At 43.8% G+C, this 26,046-nt stretch overlaps 1 protein-coding gene across 4 annotated transcripts in view; it reads left to right on the top strand.

Annotated features, from left to right (window-relative positions):
* The window catches only part of LOC140508170 (uncharacterized), a 35,743-nt gene extending 9,697 nt beyond the window's left edge, over window positions 1–26,046 (top strand). Inside the window, exons 1-5 of one of the 4 annotated variants that reach the window (XM_072615946.1) lie at window positions 7,770–7,932; window positions 19,828–19,916; window positions 20,354–20,615; window positions 21,061–21,195; window positions 22,690–26,046. In XM_072615946.1, coding sequence (XP_072472047.1) covers window positions 22,755–23,867 — 1,113 coding nt within the window. In that variant the 5' untranslated portion in view covers window positions 7,770–7,932; window positions 19,828–19,916; window positions 20,354–20,615; window positions 21,061–21,195; window positions 22,690–22,754 and the 3' untranslated portion in view covers window positions 23,868–26,046. Of the gene's footprint in view, window positions 1–195; window positions 1,768–7,769; window positions 7,933–19,827; window positions 19,917–20,353; window positions 20,616–21,060; window positions 21,196–22,689 lie in introns of those variants that run through there. The other 3 variants (XM_072615944.1, XM_072615945.1, XM_072615947.1) reach the window with 3 other exon arrangements.

The raw sequence follows: 26,046 nt of genomic DNA, 5'->3' as shown, positions 1-26,046 counted from the left end.
TCTGGCCATGGTCAAATACAGTTGGACTGTGTCCTCCCTCTGCTATCTTGTGTTTGTCTTACCTCTCTTGGCTACCGATTTTCTGTAGGCTAGTGAGAGTCCTCACAATGGTAAAGGTTGGGCTTACCATTATGATGGGCTCTGAGGTCATCTATAGCTTAGATTCAAATTCTTTTCCTTCTGAATTTTTTTCAGCCTGGGATTCTAGACTTGAGAACCAGGAGGAGTCACTTGGAAGACAGGAAGGAGGAAGATTACTAGTAACATTTTTGGATAGCCCTAGAAGGCATGTTGTTCCCCAGGTCCCCACATCTTTTAAAAGTCCATACCAGGAGGTCATGTCATGGAAACAAATGGGAACCCTCGCAGGGGAGATTCCCAGGAAGTTGACTGTCCTTGCACCCACTGAGCAGGGAAGCCTTGAATATACTGACTTGGGAAGGAGCGTTAGTCAGAGCCTGCCCAAGCCCCCAGGATTAGGGGTTCATCATGCACATGGGAATCTCCCCCATAATCAGCAGAACAGAAATGAACCTTCTGATTTGGAAGAAGGCAGACAGAATCCTGGCAAGTGCTCACCTCTTATTCAGAATCAGAGATCTCATGGTGAAGAGAAACCTTATAAATTCGCAGAATATGGCAAGGCTTTCAGCAACCATTCAGACATTATAAATCATGAGAGAACTCAAGAAGGAAAAAAACCTTATACGTGTAGTCCTTGTGGAAAGGTCTTTAGATGGAGCTCAGGTCTTACTAAACATCAGAAAACCCACACTTGTGAGAAAACCTGTGACTATACCGAGTTTGGGGAGGCCTTCAACCAGAACTTGGATGTTACAAAAAATTATCAACTTCAGAGTGGAAAGAAGCCATACAAGTGCAAGGAATGTGGGATGGCCTTCACTTGGCGCTCATACCTCATGGAACATCAGAGAACTCATACTGGTGAGAAACCTTATGAATGTAAGGAATGTGGGAAGGCTTTTAGTCAGAGCTCCAGTCTTACTAAACACCAGAGAATTCACACTGGAGAGAAACCATATAAATGTAAGGAATGTGGAAATGCCTTCAGGCAGAACTCGCATCTTATTCGACACCAGAGAATTCACACTGGAGAGAAACCTTATGAATGTAAGGAATGTGGGAAGGCATTTAGCCAGAGATCAGACATTATTAAACACGAAAGAATTCACAGTGGAAACAAACCATATGAGTGTAAGGAATGTGGGGCAGCCTTCAGTTGGCGCTCATACCTCATTGAGCATCAAAGAACTCACACTATTGAGAAACCTTATGAATGTAAGGATTGTGGGAAGGCCTTTAGCCAGAATTCATCCCTTATTCAACATCAGAGAATTCATACTGGAGAAAAACCTTATGAATGTAATGAATGTGGGAAAGCCTTCAAACAGAGATCATCCCTTATTCAACATTATAGAATTCATACTGGAGAGAAACCTTTTGAATGTAAAGAATGTGGAGCAGTCTTCAGTGGGCACTCAGGTCTTATTCACCATCAGAGAATTCACACTGGTGAGAAACCTTATGAATGTAAGGAATGTGGAAAAGCTTTCAGGCAGAGCTCAGCCCTCATTCATCATCAGATAACACACACTGGAGAGAAACCTTACAAATGTAAAGACTGTGGGAAGGCATTCCGAAGGAACACGGTTCTTACTGAACATCAGAGAATTCACACTGGAGAGATTCCTTATGAGTGTAAGGGATGTGGCAAAGCCTTCATCCAGAAATCAGCTCTTAATCAACATCGGAGAATTCATTACTGCAAACAAGCCTTACCCATGTAAGCGATGGGAAAGCCTTTGTCCAGAGATCAGTTGTTAGGAAATACCACATAATTCATACTGAAGAGAAACCTTATGAATATAAGGAATGTGGGGAAGCATTCAGCAGAGACCAGTCCCTATTAACATGAAATAAGTAGCACTAGAGAGAAAAGTTGAGTGTTTAGTCATTAGAGAAAGCCTGATTTGGCTAGTTCTGAGCTGTTTCTGAACATAAATTAATTGACATGCATACAGCTCATGGATGTGAAAACTGTTTCTCACTTGGGGATCAGATCTTACTTAGAATAAGAGAATTTATCTTAGAGAGAAACTATAAATGTCATGGATGTGGCAAACCCTTCAGTCTTAAGAAGACCCTTACTCTGTATCAGAGAATTCCACCTGGTAGGAAACCCTACAAATGTATTGAAAATGGGAAAGCTTTCAATTGGTATCACCAAATATCCAAGATAGAACTCCTGTAAAGGTAGCAAATGTGGAAACGCTCCCACTCAGAGGTCTAGCCTGTTTCACCATCAGCGAACTCAAGTTGGAGGGACTTCAAATCGAAGTGATACAGGACCTTCTGCCAAAGTCCAACATCCCTTCACCTCAACTTCAAGAAATGTGTTGAATAAGGTAGAAAATAACAAAAGAGAAAAAGAAAACAATTCTCACAAAGAAAACTTTGCAAAAAGAATCAGCATAAAGATTGTCGTAATGAGTAAATCAAAACAGTACTAGTAACATACAAGACAACTGCCTCTTAGAAATCCTATTTTGCCAAAAGATCACCGAGGGACCAAAGAGAGAACAGTTAGTGCTAATTCCAGGCAGAATTCTGTTCCAGAACTATCAAAATCAGGGTCCTACCAATTAAGGACCTTCCAAATAAGAAGTCTGCGGTTGAGGGAGTAGGGGAGCCAGGGCTCAGGAGCCACACTGTTATCTGGGCTGGGCAGGGAAAGCATAAAAGGTTATGATCCCAGGAAAGGTGGCCTGGCTGCCAAGACCAGGGAAGAGGGATGGATCTGAGGGCTAGCATGACTGCGTTGTTTCAATGGAAGAAATTGCAGATGCCTAGAGCTTCCTTTGTTGTTACGTTTGTCCTTCATTTCAAAGAGGACCATGACATCAGGAAGATGATGGCCTGACTTGCAGTTGACTTGGATTTGAGTGAGGCAGGGCTGTGCAAGGTCACCGGCCTTACTTTCTCCTCCTGAGCCATCTGGGTCCAGTGGCCAGATATTCATCAGGACAACTGGAGATGGCCCAGGATGCAATGTGGAACCCTAGCCCTTTTAGGCTAAGGTCTTTTCAGGTTCTCACTTTGAGTGAGGTAAGGCATATTCAGTGAATAGGCCTCTTTAAGAAATGAGTCAAGGGATGGCCCCTTTCATTAAAATATCATACTGGGTAGGGGGGAAGACCCTCAGGGTTGCTGGTCAAAAGAGAAACAGTCACTATTGACATTCACTCCGAGCCAGAAGGGCCCAAAACATATTCATTAATGGTGCTTGGGCAGGAACCTATTGTTGTCCAATCTATGAGCTCCAGAGTGAAATGGGTTTAAGGTTTGGTCCTTGAGAAACAAATCTAGCCAGTAAGCTCCAAGTTAATGAGGGAGCTTTTGGCTGTCCACAATTATCTTCCTTTATAAAGGAGAGGGAGAGGGAGAGGGAGAGGATGAGTTTAACTTGGAGTTTATTGGCTAGATTTCTTTCTCAACGGCCAAATGTTAACCCTATTTCACTCTGGAATTTAAAAAGACAAGAACCTGTGATGTGGGAGGAGAGGTTGGGGAGGATCCTGGAGCTGGATTGTTTCAGGCATGGCTGCAGGTACCTTCTACTAGTATCCCCATCCACACCCCCACCAACCACCACCAAAGGAGATAATCTAACAGGATTTAATGGAGAGGAAAACACAATTTACCAGTAATAAGCTTGAATGTTAACGGACTCTGACATCCAACATCTCCAAGGTACTGACAGTAGTCTAAGATTACGAGCCACGCTCCTCAGTAAACTAGTGGTCAAAGGATAGAGACATGGTATGTACACCATCAACAGCCACTTGGAAAATCCAAACTCCTTTAATAATCATAGAAATGCAACTTAGCAGAACCCCTGAGACATCTCAGGGTGGCAAGGAGGGTACAAGATGGGGAAAATCAATGTCAGGTAGGTAGTGAGGAGACAGACAAATTAGCTCACTGGGGGTGGGCTTGGGAATTGGTTCAGCTGCCAGAAAAGCGTGTGCAGTTATATGCCAATGATTCTAAAATTCCTCATCCCTTTAATCCAGAAGTCTTACGACTGGATTTATAACCCTAGGATGTCAGTAATAGCAAGAAAAGACATATTTAATTCAACAGCAAACATGCACCTAGAAAACTTCTATGTACAGAAACAATCACCACGGCATCATGGATAATAAAAAACTGGGAGCAAAATCTGTGCCACGGAGTGTTCTGTATGACTGTGAACTGACATGAATGTAACGGGTATAATAATAGTGCCCATCTCCAGGGTTGTGAATATCAAATGAGATAACATTTGTAAGGCACTTTGCAAACCTTCAAACACTATATAAGTGCTAGCCATTTAGACAGATAATTGTTCCATGAGGGATGACATGAAGATTTCAGAACACCACACCAACAAGAATTAATTCTAAGACATGATGTGGAATGAGGAGCCCTTGAAAAGGTGATATGAGGCAGGGATGTTCCTGGCACATGTCCTGGGAAAGGAGGAAAAACAACCAGGTTAACCACGTAGGCCTCGAATGGGCCAAGTTGTGTCCTAGGTTTTAAAACACCTCTCGAATCTCAGGATAATCACCAGCTTTCATCCCAAGAGATCTAACTTTCTATCATGATTGTCCATGAAACTTGGGGCTCCTCGGTTGTGGTACAAGATGTGCCTGGGACACGCACTAGAGAATCGAGATCCTGTGTCCCAAATACTGGTCAGGTGAGCGGGTCTGTGTCCCCTCTCTCTACTCTCATTACCAAGGAAACACTTTGGTATTGAAAAAAGAGTCTGTGGGTGACTCCTGTTTCCCCACAAAATCTTAATAACATTGTTGCCGCTTACCTACAAAGTAGCAGAATAAAAATAAACCCATATAAATCATTGGCTTTTGATATGGCACCCACAAACCCAGAAGGCAGAGATAGAGAAATTCCATTCCAGATAACTACAGAATGTATAAAATGCTGGGGAGCTCACCTTTCAAGGCACACACAGAAATTATATGAGTACAACCAAGACCTAAATAATTAGAATGCCATTACTTGGGTTGTACTGATAACAAAAATGACAATTTCACCTAAATTATTTTACTTGTTTGGAGCTGTCATCCAGCTACCAAAATATTACTCTATGGAACTAGAAAAAAACAACAACAAACTTCATCTGGAAAAATAAAAGCTGAAGAATCTCAAGTGAAATGATGAAAAGAAGTGGCGAGCAAGGGGACCTCATGGCTCCAGATCTCAGATCTCATTCAAGCTGTTTGGTAGTTAAAGACCTAGAAAGCTGACCAGATTAGGAACACAAGATCCAGAAAAAAATAAACATAGTAGCTTTGTGTTGGATAAATCCAATGCTGGACAAATTTATCCAGTTGGGTAAATCAATCCAGCTACTACTGGGGAAACTGAGCAGCTGTCCAGCAGAATGTTAAGCTTAGAACTACAGCATATACCATAATAACTTCCAAATGGTTCATGATCTAGATACAAAAAGCAATCTCATAAGCCAATTTGAGGACCTGGGGAAGAAGATTGCTTTTATAACTATGGAGAGGGGAAGAATTCTTGATCAAACAAGGGGCAGAAAAGATCACAGGAAATAAAATGGACAATTTGGATTATGTAACGTTGACAGTATCTGCTCAAAATCAATGTAGTCACAATTAAAAGAATTCATAGAATATTATAGCACTTTAAGAAATGATAAGAAGGAGAGATTCAGAGAATCCTGTTTGACACCCCTCAGGCCCACTTGCCCTATCCAGACCACTAATGGCCTATTGGGTCCCCAAGATGGTGGCTGTTATTACTCCAAAGGTTCTCAGAGTAAGCCTGGAGGTGACCATCCTCCCATGCTCTAGCTCACAAGTCCCAACTAGTGGGCTACTTCTTAAGAATCGGCCAGTAGACTCAAATCCTAAGCAAAGACATGTACACCATAACTAATTTCAACTCATTTCCCTCAACGCTAGGAACACACTTCCCCACAAATATATCCTGAGTCCAAGAGGGACCCAGGAGGAGCCCAAAGTACACATATGGAGACATACTTAGCCATGGCAACTTACCCCTTCCAAAGTGTAGATCTTTGATGACCTTTCTTTCCCAGAGTTCCTCATGAAGTTCTCTGTGAACTGCTTTACTGGGCCTTTGGAGGCAGGTGGACAGGTAGTGAGATCTCCGTCCCAAGCAGCGTATCCTTCAGAGGATACAGTCTTTACACTGGAACAAGTGGCCCAACTGATTTGTTCTCCCTAGGATTTAATGTAATTCCCTAGAGAAAGTATACATGGATTTCAGCAAGCCATTGGACCAAGTCTCTCATGATATATTTGGGGATGAGGTGTGTGACAAAAGTAATTCATTATTCCACACACTTGGCTACCAACCTAAGGGAGGCCCTCATTACCATTCTATTGAAATAATCTCCCAAATACCTCCCTGATCCCCATCTCTCTCCTTTGCAGTGCATATTCCAAATGGATTCCAAAATGATCTTCCTATGGTCCTGGTCTGATCATGTCATCCCTTCTCCCCTACTCCCTTCTGCCTGCCTCTAGGATAAAATACAAAACCTTGGTCTGCTATTTTAAAGACCTTCCTAGTATGGCTGGAGTCAAACTTTCCCCCACTATCTTTCACACTACTTCCCTTCCTAGGTTCTACATACTAGCAAAACTGTCCTACCTGCTACTCCCCAGAATCTGCATGCCATCTCCCACCTGCATGCCTTTGACCAGACAGTCTTTTGGAAGCTACAGATGAGGAAACTGAGGCAAACAGGGGTTAAGTGACTTGACCAGCATTAGGAGTCCAGGTCTTCAGCTGCTCCTGAGACAGAAAGATTTATTTAAAAGAGAACAGAGGATGAGAATCAGCAAAATTGATCAAAATTATGGGGAAAAGGGCAAGTGGGTGGCACAGTGGATGCTGGGAATGGAGCCAGGAAGACCTGCGTTTACATCCAGTCTCAGACCCTTACTAGCTGAGTGACCCTGGGCAATCAGTTGACCCTGTTTTCCTCAGTTTCCTTGTCTGCAAAATGAGCCCAAGAAGGAAATGACAAATACTCCAAGATTTTTGCCAAGAAAGCCCCAAATGAGATTATGGAGAGTCAGACAGGACTGAAATGACTGAATGACAACATTAAAAAAGTGTAGTAAAATGTACTATGTTCCTAGGGGTGCACTGATCAGTGTTTAACAACCTGGGAGGAGACATGCTCAAATTTACTTGGCATTTTGCACATTTTCTTAAGTCCAAACAAAACAAACCAAGCCCTCATATGTAGCCTTTGATTAGTTCCAAGATGGAAATATTCACACCGAACATTTAACATCCGGCTTTCCAGAACTGGCTGGGACAGGCTCAAGCACCCCCCAGAATGTGTGCCCTTGTCCACCCTTCCTGATTTCCTCAAAGTTGTCCACAATTTAAATGGTCTATGTATACCTAGCCCCAAGCCGAGCCCTGCGGACAACGAGCCCGTCCCCTCCTGCTAAGAGGCAGGCGGACAGGTAGTGAGATCGCGGGAGGTGAGGTGTGGGGATGCATGTGGGGGGGGCTGCACACTGTGCGTGCACACATGCATCACCCACTGACACAAGCACGGGCCAAGTCCGCTTTACTGGATGTGCCCGCCCCCATCAGGCCCCGCCCCCATCAGGCCCCGCCCCTTTCCTAAGCAGAAGCCTTTCTCTCACTGCGCCTGCGGACTCCTTGAGAGAGGGAGAGAGAGGCTAAGGACTCCATTTCCCAGAAGTCTGCACGCGGTATCTCACGTCTGGGCGGAGTAAGGCACAGCTTCTGCGCAGGCGCAATGTTCCACTGACTCTGGGAACAAGCGGCAGCTACTGAGGGAGCCGAGGGAGAGGCGCGCCCGAGGTGAGTCCCCTCCTGGATGACGTCACGGGGAGGGGAGGGGGAGGGCCTGGAGGGGGGCTCTGCGAGTGAACGCGTGTGACTCCGGTGGGGGGCGGGTGAGGGAGGTTCGTTCACGTTTGTGCGCCTGCGCCTCCGGTGTGTTCGTGTGAATCCTCGTGACAGCTTGTGTGATTACGAGCACTTTGTGCAGGGAGAGATCCCCTGCTGAGTGTGCCCTCGTGTATGTGTGTGTGTGTGAATGTGAATGCGGGGTGTGCACGTGCGTGTGTCAGCTGAGTGCACTCGTGTGTGAATGCGGGGTGTGCACGTGCGTGTGTGTCGGAGGTGATAGCCCGAGGTCAGAGTCAAGTTCACTAGCCAAGCTTCCTTGTTTCCAGGCTCCTTGGTGCTCGTTCTTTGAAGCGCCTTGGTGTGGGCAAGCCCAGGACTTAGTGCGCTGTATAATGCATTTATTAAGCACCTACTGTGTGCAGAGGACTGGGGACACCCAAAGAGGCCCAAGAGTTGCTGGTCTGCGAGCCTTCTATATGGGCCTTCCCAGACTTGGAGGGGAAGGAGGACGTTCCTGGGGGCCTGCCTCCCCTTGGGCCCCGGATTTCCCCCAACCCTGGACTCCTCTGGCCCGGCCTTCCTCCTCCCTCTCCCCCTCCTCCTCTCCCCTCCCCGCAAGGGGAAAAGCCAGGGAGCTTGTGTGCCCATTTGGGGCTACGGACACTGAAGCCTCCCCCAAAACTCGGCCTTTTTTGTTTTCTGTTTTGTTTGCTTTGGGGCTGCCTGTGGGGGCTCACTGGCTGCTTTTATAAAATGTGTTTTGTTTTTTTGAAGAAAATTGTGCTCAGTTTCTTAACCCTCTTTCTTAACGTTTTCAGAGAGAGCTTTCCTGCCAGGAGCGCTCCATCCACGTGCTCCTTTGTGATGACACTTTTTGGTGGTTTCTGTTTTGCTTTGAGGTATTTCTTTTTCCTGACGTCATCACGTCCTCTCCGGACCTGGGTCGCCTGTATTTTTATTGCAGTTTGGTCTGTAAAGGATGCTTGAATATTCCTACTTTTCTCCACTCACATTTCTTTACCCCAGCACTGACCACTTATTATAAAGATACCGCATGATGTTGAGAAATCCGTGTCCCTTTTCTCTTCACATTCAGAGATACAATAAGTTTTTTCCAGTGTACCTCTCCCATCTGTTCAGTTTTATGTTTTCTTTTTTGCTTATTTTTTGGTGAGATGAATCCAGCCCTGAAAGAAAACCCCACATGTGCCAGATTGTATCCATCACTGTCTCGGCAGCTTGGTGACTTTAGACCCTGTTCCCTTCAGCGCTTATATCTTTAGTAACAATGTTGCTTAATGTTGCCTTGAAGTTTTCAGCGCTTATATCTTTAGTAACAATGTTGCTTAATGTTGCCTTGAAGATTTCCTCCCATGATTTTGTGAGTTTTATCTTTGTCCTTTCTGGTGTTTTAATGCCAGTGCCTGCTTTTTGGAATCCCATGATACATAGTTGTTTTCCTGCCTCTTATTTTCAGTCTGTATTTTGAGTCTTTATTTTTTTTTAAAGCTGTTTCTTATATGCAACAAAATTTCTGCTTTTGTTTTCTTATCCATTCTGTTACTGTCTGTGAATTCAGACAAGCAGCAAGCATTTTTAAAAGACCTACTAGGTGCTACGCCCTGGCTATGATGACAGAAATGAAAGAGTCCCCCTCTCCCCCAGGACTGTCAATGTAAGTATGCACATAGAAGGAAATGTGAATGTAGACAAGTAAATCTAAGATAATTTGTGGTTGGAGAGACCTGGTGTAGGAGATGGTGCTTAAGGAGCAGAATTCTGCAGAAAGGGAGTTAGCCATTGAGGAGGGGGGACACCCAGGCTCTGGGGCCAGGGAGCTGAACTTCCCATGTGAGAAAGAACAACTGGAGCCCTTTGGCTGGAGGATCTGGAGGATTCCCTAAGCTTGGAAGGGCCCTTGGGAAGGACCTGAAAGCAGCCAAGCAGGTGTATTTGAGCCTGGAGGCATTAAGAAGGCAGCCACAGAGCTTTGTGGCCCAGGAGATGTGCTCAGATTTTGGCTCAGGGAGATCCCAGGATCCCAGGCCCTAAAGCTGGAGGAGAGCTGAGAGGCTGTCAAATCCAGTCCCATTTAGCAGGTGGGGACCTAAGACTGAGAAAAGGCTAAGGTCCCATAACAAGTGAGTCTTAGTGTCGGGATGTGGTCCTCCAACTCCAAGGCAGGTGATCTCTACCTTTTTTTTTTTAAGTTGCTTTTGAGGAAGTTCATTTTTAAACTTTATTTTAATCTATATCTTTTGCTTTTATATCACATTAGTTTCTGGATGTAGCCTTTTTAACTCCACCTACTCAGCCATTCCTTTTGACAAAGATTAAAAAAAGGGAAGCAAAAAAAAAAAATCAGTTCAGTAAAAACAATTCACACATCAATCACATTTGCAAGCATAGTCCACTCTCCCAAAGCCAGATTCTCCTGGCTCTGCAAAGAAGTTTGAGGGGTGCATTTTCTCAGCTTGGTCACTCCGGCAACTGTGTGGAGTTTGGCTCCAGCAGGCCTCTGTGGAGAGCAGGGGTGCTTGGGTGAACAGAGAGGATGGAGTAGAAGGTGGCTAGTGAGGAGAGTACCAAAGAAGCAGGGGGTGTGAGGATAGGGTAGTGGTGGCTGGGAGGCAGAAGAAGGGAGTATTTGACGGAAAAGAGAATGAGTTCTGTTTTGAACATGCTGAAGAGACTGCTGGCCGGCAGGCCAGGTTGGGGAAGATTGTAACTGAGAAAGGGCTCTTGGATTTAGACTTTCAGAAATGGTTTTCAAAAGAAGATGGTTTTCAAAAGAAGGGCATGACAGTTAATAACCACATGGAAGATTGTTCCAACTGAAGGAGAAAAATGCAAATCAAAACAAGGTAGCGAGTAACCAAAGACAGGAATAGCTGATGTTGGAGGGGGCTGGTGGGGGGGTGGAAGGGCTGCAGTCAGTGACCCCTGAGTTCCCATCTGCCCTCAGATACTTCCCAGGTGAGCCACTCTGGGCAAGTTACTCAAATTCTCTTTGCCTCTGACCTGCCAGGACTGTTGTGTGTCTCAAATGGGATGATATTTATAAAGTGCGTGGCACAATGCCTGGCACATAGTTATAGCTGTATAAATATCAGGTGTTGTTCTTACAGTAATATGTTGCTGGTGAAGCTGTGAGTTGGTCTGTCCATTCTTCAAAGCAATTTGCAAGTAATGGCCCAAAGTGACTAAATGTGTGTCCCTGGGGCTCTCTTTGCTTGTCATATGAAGTCCCCAGAAGCACCAGAAGACTCCTAGAAGCATTTTTGTGTAGTAGCAAAGACTCAGAAATCATGTAGATGTTCATCAGGTTGAGAATGGTCCCAGATCTGTATGTAAATGCAGTGGAAGATTGCTGTGCTATAAGAAATGAGGAATGTGTAGAATTCAGAGAAGTGTGGGAAGATTTCTATGAACTGATGCAAGGTGAGGTTAAGTAGAAGCAGGGACAACATGTATGCAATGACTACAATAATGTGAATGGAAAGAGAAAAAATACGAACCCAGAAAGAAACCATAATTGTAATGACCAAGAAGCTTACCTCTGGAGAAGAGAAGATGCAACCAGGCTTCTGGCCAGTATGACTACTGGATGGAAAGTGGACCACAGAGCAGATTGAATGGAGATCAAGACATCCTTTGAAAACTCCAGGAAGGGACCTCTTTGTTCCCAACAAAGGTCATGAGGGAGGTCAGTGGTAAGGCAACATCATCCTGAAGTGTGGTCAGAGACTGGCCAGAGATACCAGAAGCCTGCAGAGTTCTCTCTGGAGGCAACAAGGGCAGAAGGCTCCCTTGGGAAAGCCCAAATGTAGCAACCCCAGGGAACAGCAATGGGCAGCACCCAGACTGGGACACTTACAAGGATCCCTGACATTCTCCTGAAAGGGCCCTGAAGACACAGCATTCTGAATTTGAAGATCGATGCAGGCCTGAACCTAGAAGGTGGAAGTCAGATCAGGAACCTGGGTGACCCAGGGTGAGACCAGGCAGGGTTAAACCCTTCCTAGAAGTGCAACTGGGGAGAGAGCTTATCTCTGGAACAAAGAGCAATTGAAGAACAAAGCTGGAGAGAAAGAAAACACTGACTGGTATAAAAAATGACCAATCTAATAACGCCTCCAAAGGAAAGAATAACTCATTAACAACTACAAAATTTCAAAGGGAAAAAATGGATTTTCCACAAAATATGAAGACTCAGTGGAAATGAGGCAATAGATAAGAACAGATGAAAGAACTTTGGAGGAAAGAGTTGGCAAGAGAATAAGTCATTCAGAAGAGAAAGTGGTAAATCTAACCCTAGGAATGGATTGCCTGAAAACTAGAATTGACCAAATGAATCTGACCAAGGCAAAAAGAAATATTAGAACAAAATAAAAAAACTGAGCAAAATAAATTTTAAGGTGTCTGATACCAGGTCAGGGAGAATATTTGAAAAAATGCTTGGACACTATTTCAAGAAATTGTAAATGGGGGATAATTACAGGAATGGAATCCTGCAAGTGAAGCAAACATCTGGATCCTGAAGAGTAAAAGGGAGAAATGAAAGGCAAAGAACTGGGATGGAAAGGGCTGCCTGAGATCACCTCAGATCATCAGGGAATGACTGAACATCATGGAATGTAATTGTGCATAAAAATGACCAAAGAGGCACCGAGAATTTGGGGTAGGATGAACCAATACAGGGCTAAGGGAGTAAAACCAGTGCAAGGACAACAATGCTGTAAAGAAGAGCAGTTCTGGGCAAAGTCTTACAAGATCAGTGCTGTGATCAGTGACTAGTGAGTCTTCAGAATCACTTCTTTACAGAGAGGGGAGGGAGACACACTGCAGAGAAGCACTGGGGAAATTGGTTGGTTTGACTTAGTTTGTTACAAGGAATTCTGCTCGGGGTCAGGGCCTGAGCCCCCTGGATCCCCCTGACCAACAGGTCTCTGAATGCCTGTCAGTCTGGGTTGAGTGATCTGTGAGCTTTGAAGGAAGAAGACTGGAGACAAGATGATAAGCAACTCAGCAACTCCGTTTATTCAGCTGAAAGTCAGGGTTTATAAAGGCTGTACCCACCAATCACATACAGGCTGAGCTCATCCCATTACTTCACCATCTCATGACCATTACTTCATCACCTCATGACTATTCCACGTCCTTACACCCGCAATAAGTAATGAAGCTTATCTTGTTCCTGAAGCTGGTTCCTGGGTTCCCTTGTAACTTTACTGTATGGAACATCAGTATCTGCAGGAACATCAGGTTCCAGGGTCATACAGAGCTTCTGCGAGGGTTTGAGTAAGCACAAGTCCCACGGGAACAGGCTTTGCCTCTGCTATAGCCTTGGTCCCAGGACTTGCACCACCACCCCACCCACCCCGCCCCGGGCCCCTTACAGGATTCCTGTTCTTTCAGCAGATTGGAGGAGAGGGAAGGAGGAAAGCAGGGCATCAGCACAGTGTTGCTCCCTCCCCACCCCCTGGAAAAAAAAGAGGGCCTTGAAACGTTTTTGAAATTCAGAGAACAAGAAAGCGCATAAGCATGCACAAACAAGCAGGACAGTTCCCCCACTACCACCACTTCATAATCTTTTAACATTTTATTATTTATCTTTAACATTCTTTTAAATTTTGAATTCCACATTCCCCTCCCTCATCTACTGAAAAGGCAAACCATATATCAGTTATACATGTAAAAGCATGCCAAACATTTCCCCATGAGCCATATTGCAAAAGAAAGTCAAAAAAGTAAGAAAATTATACCTCAATTGGTATTCCAAGTTCATCCATTCTTTCTCTGGCAGTGGAGAGCATTTTTCATCATAAGTCCTTTGGAATTGTCTAAGGTCACTGTAGCAGTCAAAATCGCTGAGTATTTCACAGCTGGTCATCCTTACAACATTGCTGTTACTGCGGATTCTTCTCACTTCACTTTGCATCAGTTCATCTAGGTCTTGCCATGCTTTTTCTGAAAGCAACAGCCTCCTCCTTTGTCATTTCTTATAACACAATAGTATTCCATCACAATCATATACCAGAGCTTGTTCAGCCAAGCCTCAGCTGATGGGCATCCCCTCAATTTCCAATTCTTTGCCACTACAGAAAAGAGCTGCTATAAATACTTTTGCACATGTGGGTCCTTTTCCATTTTTTTATTATCTTTTTGGGATACAAGCCTGGCAGTGGTATTTCTGGGTCAAAGGGTATTCACAATTTGATTGCCCTTTGGCCATAGTTCCAAATTGCTCCTAGAATGATTAGACCAGTCGACTACTCCACCAGCGGTTCATTAATATACCTATTTTCCCTCAATCCCTCCAGCATTTGTGATTTCAAGCAGGACAGTTTTGAAAATAAAGTGTACAAAAATGTGCATACCCCTTGACCCAGCAATATTGCTTCTAGGACTGTATCCCAAAGCGATCATATAAATGGGAAAGGGTCCCACATGTACAAAAATATTTGTAGCAGATCTCTTTTTGGTGGCCAAGAACTGAAAATCAAAGAGATACCCATCAATTGGGGAGTGGCTATGGTATATGAATGGAATGGAATACTATTGTGCTATAAGAAATGAAGAACAGGAAGACCTCAGAGAGGCCTGGAAGGACTTATGTGAACTGATGCTGAGTGAAATGAGCAGAACAAGGAGAACATTGTACACTGTAACAACCACAGTGTGCAAGGAATTTTTCTGGTAAACTTAGCCCTTCGCAGCAGTGCAAGGACCTGAAACATTCCCAAAGGACTCTTTAGGCAAAATGCCATCCGCATCCAGAGAAAGAACTATGGGAAAGCAGAATGAAGAAGAATATTTTCTCATGTTATGTTTTGTTTTAGTTTGTTTTTTCTCAATGTTTCCCCCATTCATTTTAATTCCTCTATGCAACATGACTAATCTGAAAATGTGCTTAATAAGAATGTATGTATAGAAACCATATAAGATTGCATGCAGTCTCAGGGAGGGGAGGGGAATGAGAGGGAGAAAATCTAAGACTTATGGAAGTGATTGTAGAAAACTGAAAACGAATTAATAAAAAATAATGTGTACAATTATACACACAGATATACAAGTACATGTATTGCACATACACACAAACATATATTTAAAGTAAGTGATAGAAATGAAGATTTATGATTTCACTTATGTATGGAAATGCCTATTCTTGTGGTAAAGTTCAGAAAAAAATAATTTAGAAAAATGTGATTACCTTCTTTCTTGGAAGTAGAGTATTTTATATACTGCCAAACTTAGATCATAGGTTTAGAGCTAGAAGGGACCTCAAGGTCATCTTATCTAACTACCACATTTTACAGATGAGGAAACTGAGGCTCAGAGTGGCTAAGTGTTTTGCCCAGGCTCACAAGGTTGATGTGTGAGTTGGTTTTCCCAGGCTACTTTTCTCTTTCTCTTCTTTGTTATAAGAGATGGTTGGAGAGAAATGTTTGTATCAATAAAGATTTATCTTTCAAAAACTTGACATTTGACACATCCATAAAGAGATTACTGGTAACTTTGAAGATAGCAGTTCCAATTGAATAATGTAGTTATAAAAAAACCCCCAGATTTATGAGGGTTGAGAAATGAGAGAAGTCCTGCCCACCCCCTTCCTGAAGGTTGAGTATGCATTCAGATGCCAAGTGCCTGAGCCTTTGGCTGGCACCTTTGTTACCTTCTGGTGTAGGAGCTTCTCTGTGAAAGGAAAGAGGGATATGAATGGATGGTATGGTCAAGAGAGGGCTTTATAGGGATTGGGGAGCTCTGGGTCTGTAGGTAGGAATCAGGGAAGCAGTCAGTAGAAGGTGTGAGATCAAAGGTCTGCTGGAGGAGATGGAAAGACATGAGTGGAGGAGTTGGCTTTAATAAGAAAAGAGAAGTGCCATTTCATCAGAGGCTGAAATAAAGAAGGATTTGGTGTGAAGGGGATGATGTTAAGGGACTGAGTGAAGAGGAGGGAGGAAGGAATCACAACAGAAACTGTTTTCTCAGTGAAGTCTTGTGGGGACAGAGCTGGGGTGGGAGGCAATAAGAGAGAAGAGAATTGAACCAGAAATTATGATGAATGAAAGGGAAATACAGTTGGGGGAAAGTAACAGGATTTCAGGTTTGACATTGGCTAGCACAGGTTTGTTTTGGAGCTAGTAAGCAGGGATTTTATGACTTCCTCTGTTAAAATGCACCATTAAACAGTCTGTGAGCAAAAGCAGATGATAGGGGTTGTTCAGGGTTGGGGTTTGGAAAAAGATGAAAGACAGTAGGACAAAGAGGCAAAGAATTTCAGGCTAAAGGCCAGTATGCAGTTGAACTACCATAACCAACTCATCAAATTAGGTTGTTCAGGAAAACTAGGCCAGAACAAGGGTGGTAGCTTGGAGTGAGGTGATGACAGTCTGCACCAGGGCATGGACAGTGTTAGAGGAGAGAAAGAGGCCTATTTAAGACATCCTACAAAGGTAGAAATGATAGGACTTGACACCTGCTTGGATGTGGGGATAAAAGGATGCCACTTAGATGGGGAACCAGATGACTGGAAGCATGTTGGTACCTCAAGAGTAATAGGGACATTCAGAAAAGGGTAGAGTTTTTGGAGAAAGAATGAGTTTAGTTTTGGACATGCTGAGTTTAAGATGCCCATCACATATCCAGTTCAGGATGTCTAAAAGGCTGTTGGAGGTGCAACGTTGGAAGTCAGGGAAAAGGTTAAGGCTGAACGAGAAGATGTGAGAGTCCTCTACATAGATGGAATTGATTAGTGAAACCACAGGAACTGACAAGATCACCAAGTGAAATAGTATAGAGGAAGAAGAAGCAAGAATTAGGGTTTTCTGTCCTGGGACAGACCCTTGGGCAGCCCCCAGTGGTTAGGGGGTTGCGTTTGTCTTTTGTTTTCGAAAAAGACCGTGACATCAGAGAAATGATGACATGACTTGCACTTGACTTTGCTTTGACTGAGGGAGGGATGTGCAAGGTCACCAGCCTCACTTTCTCCTCCTGAGCCATCTGGATCTAGTGACCAGATATTCATCAGGATGACTAGAGATGACCCAGGATGCAATGGAAGACTTTGGTCTCTTTAGCCTTAGGCCTATTCAGGTATTCACTCAGGGTGAGGTAACATGTAAGATTGAAGGCAAAAGGAAAAGGGAATGGCTGAGGATGAGATAGCTAGATACTACCATGGAAACAATGGACATGAGCTTGGACAGACTTCGAGAGATAGTGTAGGATAGAAGAGCCCAGTAATTTACAGGGAAAGAGAGGGGTGGTAGGATAGCTAGCAAGAATCAACAGCCCAACTAGTGGTTTCTGAGGATAGGGGGAAATAATAACATGATAAAAACAGTCAACTGTGAGAAACTTAAGAATTTTGTTCAATGCCATGATCAGTGATAGTTCCAGAGGACCAATAATGAAGAGTGCTTCCCTCCAAACCCACGCTATTCTTCCTAACTTTCTTATTACTGTCAAAGATACTGCCACCCTAGGCTTGTTATCTGGGTATTATCCTGGGCTCCTCACTCTCTTACCACCACCAGTCCCAATCCAATATGCTGCCAAGACCTGTCAATTTCACCTTTGCCACATCTCTGGTCCATTTCACCTCTGCCCCATCTCTGGTCCATCACACTGCATGGCAATGACAAAGCCAAGATACTGAGGTGTTTTATGTTCTGGTATTGTCAGGAGATGCCCGACCATTGTAGGCATTGATATACACTAAGCACAAGGGATACAAATACAGCCATGAGTTGTCTCTGCCCTCAGGAAGCTTGCACTCCAATGGGGCACCACACCTGTGAGGAAGGAGAGGTGTTTTGATTTGGGGAGATTGATTAGTGTTTGCAGGGACAATTATAGTGTAGATTGGATGATTCTGGAGCTGGAAAGTGGAGTTGGGGGTAAGGATGCAGGACTGAGAAAGAGGAGAAAATAGAGGAGCAATAGCAGGAAAATGTGGCTAGAAAAGGCTCATACAGATGGGCCAGGTGAGGCACTCACAGCCTCAGGACAGCTCTCTCTCCATCCTGGGGCTACAATTCTGGAGTTGAAAGGGCCTTGTCCTCGGGCCATGGTCTCTGGTCCAGGGCCCACAGAACTCGGCTGTAGGGGAAATATACCCAGCCAGGTGAAGACCAGATGTTTTTCTAGGTCCTACTTTGTTTAATGGGGAAACCCCCTTTCTCTAAAGATGATATGTATTCATCTCTTTACTTGTGGTTGGTTACACATAGTAGAATTAAGTTCCTTGTGGATGAGGCCTGTTTTGTTCTGGGCTCTGAAGCCCTGAGGTCTGCCAAAAGCAGTGCTGCTTTGCAAATAATCAAACATTTATTGAATCACCTTTCGAGCTCTCTGACTCACTGATCTACTTTTCTGGTTTTTAATTTGCACCACAATTGTTCATGATAACTGCTTTATTATACAATTTGAGGTCTAGAAATGCCATGTCCCTTTTCTTCCTTCTTTTTAAAATCTTACTTCTCCTTAGATTCTACACCAAAGATTGTTAACCTGGCATTTGTGAATTTGCTGGGTTAAAGAAATACATATATTTTGGTAAGTATGTTTCAGTATAATTGGTTTCTTTTGTTAATCCTATTCATTGTATATATTTAAAACCACAATTCAGAGAAGAATCTTCTATAGTCTCCACCAGTCAGCCAGAGGGATTCCTGATACACCAAAGGTTAAGAAACCCTGACCTTGACCTTTGTTCTTTACAATTCATGACTTGTTTGTGTTTGATGAAGTCATACTGACTCCTTGTGCCCCCTGCTTCCTTCTCTAACTTTTCACAAAATATTCCTTTCCTAATATATTTTAGAATCCTGCCAGAATTGGCCAATAATTTGTAGAATTCATTCCCTTCCCTGATTTGAAAATGCAGCAGCACTTCCTTTTTCTACCCCTGGGGTACCTCTCCCAACAGTCTTTTAGGATCACTGGGAGGGCTGGGCAGTCACATCTAACAGTTCTCTTGGGAACGTAAGACATGATTCATCTGGGTGTGGTGCCTAAGGCTCATGCAGGACAGCTTTGTCTTCTTGGTTGTCAATACCCATTGAACCAGTTTGGTTCTACCCCTTCCAGTCCAAAGGTCATCCTCCATGGACATAGACAGTAAAGCTGAGGATGAGCCAGACTGTTCTCTGTTACTGCTCTATCCCTCTGAACAGATGTCCCCACCCTTCCTTAATGTCCTCACAGGAGCTGCGCAGTCCCTTTTCTGCTCTTGTCCTCAGCCTTCTGGTTGTGAGCTTTGCTCTGAGCCTGGTGCCGCACTTTGGGCTTTATCCACTATCTTCTTGTCTTTGTCTTTGTTGAGCCAAAGTTGGGGGGTGAGTACCCTGTGTATCCTCATCGCTCTTTGGATAACTCTCCCTTTCCATGACTCTGCCTGTCTTTTCTAACCTCTCCTGTGTCACTCCTGATTCCTCAGTTTCCCCTCACCCCCATTCTTCTGGGCTGTCCTTTCTCCTTGCAGGCATCTCATCCATTCTCAAGGATTTAGTTAACACATCCCTGCATATGTCTCCATTCTGTATCTTTACTCCTATCCTTGTTTGTGGAGCTCTCAGCCACTGAGGTCCCTCCACCTCTGAAATTCTGTGATTCTCTGACCCTAGGAGACAACCGGGCTGTCTCTTCGAAAAGTGGGTGTGAGTGTGTGAGTATATGTATGTATAAGAGTGTGTGTGTGTGTGTGTGTGTGTGTGTGTGTGTGTGTGTAGGGGGATGTGGGGGTCACTTACCTGGGGGCAGGAGACTTCTAATTAGGTGAATCCCTAGACTGAACAGTCACCTGGGCTCCCTTGATCTGACTCCTCTCTTGTCCCACAGATTTGCTGTCTTTCAGTTGTTCCCTTTCTCAAGAGGACAGTCCAGAGGAAGAGGCAATGGCTTCTGGGGTTCTGCTGGCCAGAGTCCAGGTGAGGTGGGAGTCTCTTTTCTCTGTAGGATTGATTTCCCAGGTTCCAGACCATAGACAGGCAGCCTTCCTGAGTTGTGATCTAGTACTGGGGGGATGGGAGTGGCAGTCGATGAGAATTAGTAGCAAACTGACCTTTCTAGACCTGAGGCTGCCCTCCTTGTCTCTGATAGTAAAGAAAGGCCCACTAGAGATGACCTTGTCCATCTCCTTAACTTTACGATGGAAACTGAGGCTCATAGAGGAAAAATTATTTTTCCAGCCTTCTCCAAGTTAGTAACAGAGTTGGGACCAGAGCCCAGGTCACCTGACTCACCAGGACCAACTTAAGCCCCCAGAACTTTTTCAGATCTGCCTCTGCCATCCAGACTCATCCTCATCCCCAGGGCTTTGTCAGGGGTGGCCACCAGGCCAGCATGCATATGTTTGGTGTTTCAGGAGGCAGTGACATTCAAGGATGTGTCTGTGGACTTTACCCAGGAGGAGTGGAGGTTCCTGAGCCCTCTTCAGAGGCAGCTCTACAGGGAGGTGATGCTGGAGAACTACAGAAACCTGGTGTCCCTGGGTAAGACCACCTCCCAATGAGGTTCTACCTTCAGGAGTCTGGGCTGAGAAGTGAGGAGCACAGAATCTTGGGGCCCTGAGGGCTCAGCTCACATTCTGAAAGAGTGACCCCTCCTCTCCTGGACCCAGACCCAGGGTACGTGTCTCCTCCTGGACCCTCCCTCTTAGGTCTTGGCTCCTGTAGGGTAATCCAGAAAGTTAGATTAGAGCCTTGTCATAGTGGGGAGTGGCTAGAGGAGCCACCGGAGCCCAGAAATGACCTGGGTAGGCCTGTGGTTGAGGAGACCAGTCGGGCAGCCACGTGGAGCATGTCCTGAAGGTGAGAAGACAGGAAGTAAGGAGACTGATGATTTGGCTACTGTAGTCACTGAGGCAAGCAGCAATGAGTGCCTGACCTGAAGTGGCAATGATGGGAGTGGACACAAGGGAACAGTGTGAGATATTTGGGGAACATAGAATCACTAACATTGGGCAGCTGCAGGCGGCATCAAGGATGACTCTGAGGTTGTGGACCGGGACCCAGAAGGAAAAATATAACCACAGTGCCTCAACAGCTTTCTCATCTTCTCCCCCACATTCAGGGCTTCTGCATCCCACATCAGACTTGACCTCCTGGTTGGAACACAGGGAAGAATCCTTGGCATGGGATCTGCAGAGAGGGGCCCCAAGAAGTGCCCTTCCCCCTGAAGGAACCAGTGCATGGAGCAGCCTGTCTGGTCAGTTACGTATGGCCATGTCAATGTGATGGATGGGATAGCAGAGTAAGATGAGGGTTGGAGCCAGTGCCTAACGGGGGTAGCTTTCCCACCTCTCTCCCCAAGTCTGAGGTTAGGGGGGTTTTGCTGTGGCATCCTGACTGCTTGGTCTGTGCTCCCAGACAAGGTGGGGTGTTCCCTAGAGACCATGGAGCAATAATATCTGCTCCCCCTCACATGGAGTGTTTGGAGTAAAGGATCCTTCTAGCTCTGACATTCGAGGACTTTGGTCCCTGTGACACCAGTTCCTCAAAGGGGGACTTTGGCCAAGTTCGTTCCCTTTTCTGAGCTTCTGTTGATTTCTCTGTGGAGTATGGATTTGGGATGGGTTGATCTCCAAAGTCCCTGTGACAGGATCCCTGCTTTCAACATGCTCCTTCCCTCCTATGTAAGTGGGTCCTCCTGTACCTGCCTCCCCTTCTCAGCTAACCCTTCTGCCTGAGCTCTGGGGGCCTGTCAAGATCATTGACTCTTCTTGAATCTATTCACAGAGCAGTTTATTCATTCTTCACCCCAAGACCAGGAAACCTTTAGGCATGTGCTAAACTGTGAAGGGCATGGAAGTGTGAGTCAAGAGATTTAAGATTTAGTCTTAGCCTTATCCCTCATTCGCTGTCCTCTCTGGCAGTTCATTTCACTTTGGGGTGTCTGGATCTGCCACTTTTAGAAAAGGACATTGATAAGCTCCAGACAGTGCCAAGGAGAGCATTCAGTGGGCAAAGGACCCAGGTATCATGAGGGTTGGCTGAAGAAGCCTGGGAAGTTTCAAGAGAAGTTTCAGGGGAAATGAGAGCTGTGTGTTAGTCACTGAAGGGTCATCATGTGAAAGAGGGAGAATTAGGAGCCAGGTATGGACATTGCAAGAAGAAAATTTAGGCTGATGTTAAAAATTCCCTCCTAATGATTTGAGGTAGCCCATGTGAGGGGACCTTGGATCTCTACAACATGTCACATATGTTCTAGTTCAGGGATTCTTTTTTCTGGTATGGGCTGGACTAGGTCCCTCCCCTTCCCTCCACCCTCAGCTGACATCCCTTCCAGCTTAAATTTTCTGATTCTGTCATCACTCTTCCATTTGTCTGCCCTCAAATGCCAGAAAATAATTCTCATTCCCTGCCCCCCTCCCAAGTCTTTTCTTCTCTAGGCTAAAATCTTCAGGTTCTTTAGTCAGTCATCATGTGACCTTAGGGCCCTGCCCTTGGGCATCCTCCTTTCCCTGATTTGTTCGCTGAATTTAACAATGTACCACCTAATTTATTACTCAAGATGTAGTCTGATCAAGGCAGAGTACAGTATAACCACTAGTCTAAGTATCATGTGCCCCTTCTAGTGTAACCTATGATGGCATGATCTTTTGGAACTAAGCAGATTCATGACTGTGGTGAGGGTTGGATTAACTCTCTGAAGTCCCTTACAACTGAAATTAAAATCATTTTTGTTTTCAATTTCTTTCAGCCTGGGATCCTAGATTTGAGAACCAGGACTCATCTCCAAATCAAGAAGGAGGAGAATCACCTAGGATGTTAACAGAAAGATTCAACAGAGATTTTTCCCAAAGCTGCACATTTGGGGAGGATCCTGTCAAAGAGATCAGGTTGTGGGAGAAGTTCCCATATCACCACACACACCTTAATCAGTATAAGAGACTGCATAAAAAAGGCAAACTCTATGATTGTGAAGAATGTGGTAAGGTCTTCACGAGGCATACAAACCTCATTCTACATCAGAGACTTCACACTGGAGAGAAACTCTATAAGTGTAAAGAATGTGGGAAGGCCTTCAGCTGCAATTCATCTCTTACTCAACATCAGAGAGTTCACACTAAAGAAAAACCTTATCAGTGTAAGGAATGTGGGAAGGCCTTCAACTGGAGCTCATCCCTTACTCAACATCATAGAATTCACACTGGAGAAAAACCTTATCAATGTAAGGAATGTGGGAAGGCCTTTACCAACCGGGCCTCCCTTATTAAACATGAAAGAACTCATAGTGGAGAGAAGCCCTATGAATGTGAGGAATGTGGGACAGCCTTCATTCAGAGATCAAACCTTACTAAACACCAGAGAATTCACACTGGGGAAAAACCTTATCAATGTAAGGAATGTGGGAAGGCCTTCACCAACCAGTCTTCCCTTATTAAGCATGAAAGAATTCATAGTGGAGAAAAACCTTATCAGTGTAAAGAATGTGGGAAGGCCTTCAACTGGAGCTCATCTCTTACTGAACATATTAGAATTCACACTGGAGAGGAACCTTATAAATGTCTAGAATGTGGCAAAGCCTTCAGAAAAAGCTCTTTATTTACTCAACATCATAGAATTCACACTGGAGAGAAGCCTTATACTTGTAAAGAATGTGGCAAGGCCTTCAGGCAGATGTCATCCTTGACTCGACACCAGAGAATTCACACGGAAGAGAAGCCTTATGAATGTAAGGAATGTGGGAAGGCCTTCAGCAATAGCTCCAACCTTACCAAACATCAGAGAATGCACAGTGGAGAGAAGCCTTATAAATGCAAAGAATGTGGAAAGGCATTCACCAATTGTTCATCCCTTAATAATCACAAAAGAATTCATAGTGGAGAAAGAGCCTATGAATTTAAGGAATGTGAATCAGCCTTTAGTTGGAGCTAAGCCCTATTCACTATTTTTTAAAAATGTAACCTGGAAGAGTATTCATTAATGTAATGAATATGGGAAAGTCTTGTGTATGAAGGGTGAAGAATTATTGAATTTCATTAAACCCATCCTGGATACAAACCCTAAGAATGCAGTGAATGTGGAAAACCTTTTTAGGCTTTGCCACTACTGAAATCATTCTGTAGCGAATGATTACAGATGTAGAGTGTGGGAAAGAAATGAGTGGTTTTAAGTCAGTTTTGTTCCCTTTCATCACTTCAGAGGAATAACATATTTGCCAAAAGTAAAAGAGAACCCTAAAAATATAGAGGGCAGAGAAATCCTTACAAAGAAAAAGCTGGCAGAAAAAAATAGCAGTCAGAATGTAGTATTAAGCATATAAAAAAGAGCTCCACATATGATGAAGAAATAATATTAGGTAAAAGAAAGCTATAAGATGTCTCCCAAAAAAGAGAATAGTCATGTAATACCAGCTGGAACCCCCCACCCATGAAAATGGAACTACCACAAAGACCCCCCCCAAACTGATTGAAAAGCTTTTAAAAAGAACTGAAAATTTTAGAAGACCATTGGAGCTCATCAGATAGAATTAGAAAAGATAAACAGGAATGTTAATAGTTCAGAACAGAAAGTAGAAATCTTAATTGCAGTGGCTACACTAAAAAGAGAGTAGCAGAGATATAGTCCAAACATTCTGATATGTAAAAAGGAATATTAGATAAGATTAAAAATTGGCAAATTGGAAGAATAACTGAAGTCTCCATGGACAAAAGCAAAGCATCTGACATTGAAGATAGTGGCTGATAAGACAATCTGGAAACTCTTGGCATCCCAGAAAAAAATTGATGAAACATAGAACCTGAATTCCATGTTTTAATAACTCCTGCACACAAAAAACCCAGAAAGATTTGAATGAGTAGCCTAGAACTCATTAAATCCAAGAACACAGACTTCTATTATAAGGACTGCTAAGAAGTGGGAAAATTGCAGAAATGAGCTGCAACTCATGCCAAAAAAAACCTACAAATGGATATGTGCCTTGAATATAAATGGTCACACCATTAAAAATAAAGGGGAAAAGAAGGAATTGTCTTTTTTAAAACAATTATAATGAAGTAAAGAATTCTTAAATGAATCATAGATTGAAGTGATCCTTTGAGTCAAAAGAGACAATTAAGTTACATAAAATTAAAAAGGTTTTGCACAAACAAAAGTGATGCTACAAGAATAAGAGAAACTCTGCACTGGGGGGAAAATCTGTGTCAGATACCACTGATAAAAGTCTAACAATCCAAGATGTCTAGGGAATTAACAGAATTAGTATAACACCAAAAAGCCAAGTGATCACAGGATATATATAGTTTTCAAAAAAAAATTTTGAAGCCATAATGACAAGATGAAAACATACTCCTAATTTACTCATCACAAGAAAAATACAAATTTAAAAAACATTTAAAAGGTTTCTTCTCAAACCGTACAAGTTGGTGAAGGTGGCCAAAAAATGAAAGCACTTGCTGTTAAAGGAGCTGAGGGAACATAGGCATACAAATGAACTTTTGGTAGAGATGTGAATTGCCCCAACCACTATGGATAACTAATATACATGAAATGTATCTAAATCGTTCATACTCTTTATAGCCTCTTGCCCCCAAATGTCAATCAGAAATAGATTCCATGTATACCAAAATGTTCATGGCAGCTGTGTGTGTGTGTATGTGTGTGGTAACAAAGAACTGGAAACAAAGGTATCTGCATTTTGGAGAAAGACTGGACAACTGATACATGAATGTAAGGAATATCATTTTGTTGCAAGAAGTAATGAATATGAAGAATTCTGAGAAACATGGAAACACTTGTAAGAACTGACACAGTGACAGCAGCAGGACCAGAACAAATAGACAGTAACTAAGCAGTGGATCTTCAAAGAGCATGAGAAGGAAAGCAAATAAATGAAGCATGGCTCGAGGGGCCCAGGACTGCTGGGGCAGAATGTTACTTCGGGAGTCGAGGTCACTGTGTTGGCTGTATTTGCTTAAATGTCTTTCTTGGATACAAGAGAAGGTTCAGTTTAGGGGCACAGGGGAGATGGTATAAAATTGCAAGCAGCTATGTTGTAAAAAGAGAAAGTATAAATAAATTTTTTAAAAAAATAAATGCGAATGATTTGAAAACA

This window comes from Notamacropus eugenii, chromosome 5, assembly GCF_028372415.1.
Source record: "Notamacropus eugenii isolate mMacEug1 chromosome 5, mMacEug1.pri_v2, whole genome shotgun sequence".
Taxonomy (NCBI): domain Eukaryota; kingdom Metazoa; phylum Chordata; class Mammalia; order Diprotodontia; family Macropodidae; genus Notamacropus; species Notamacropus eugenii.
This window is presented reverse-complemented; position numbering and strand designations above follow the sequence as displayed.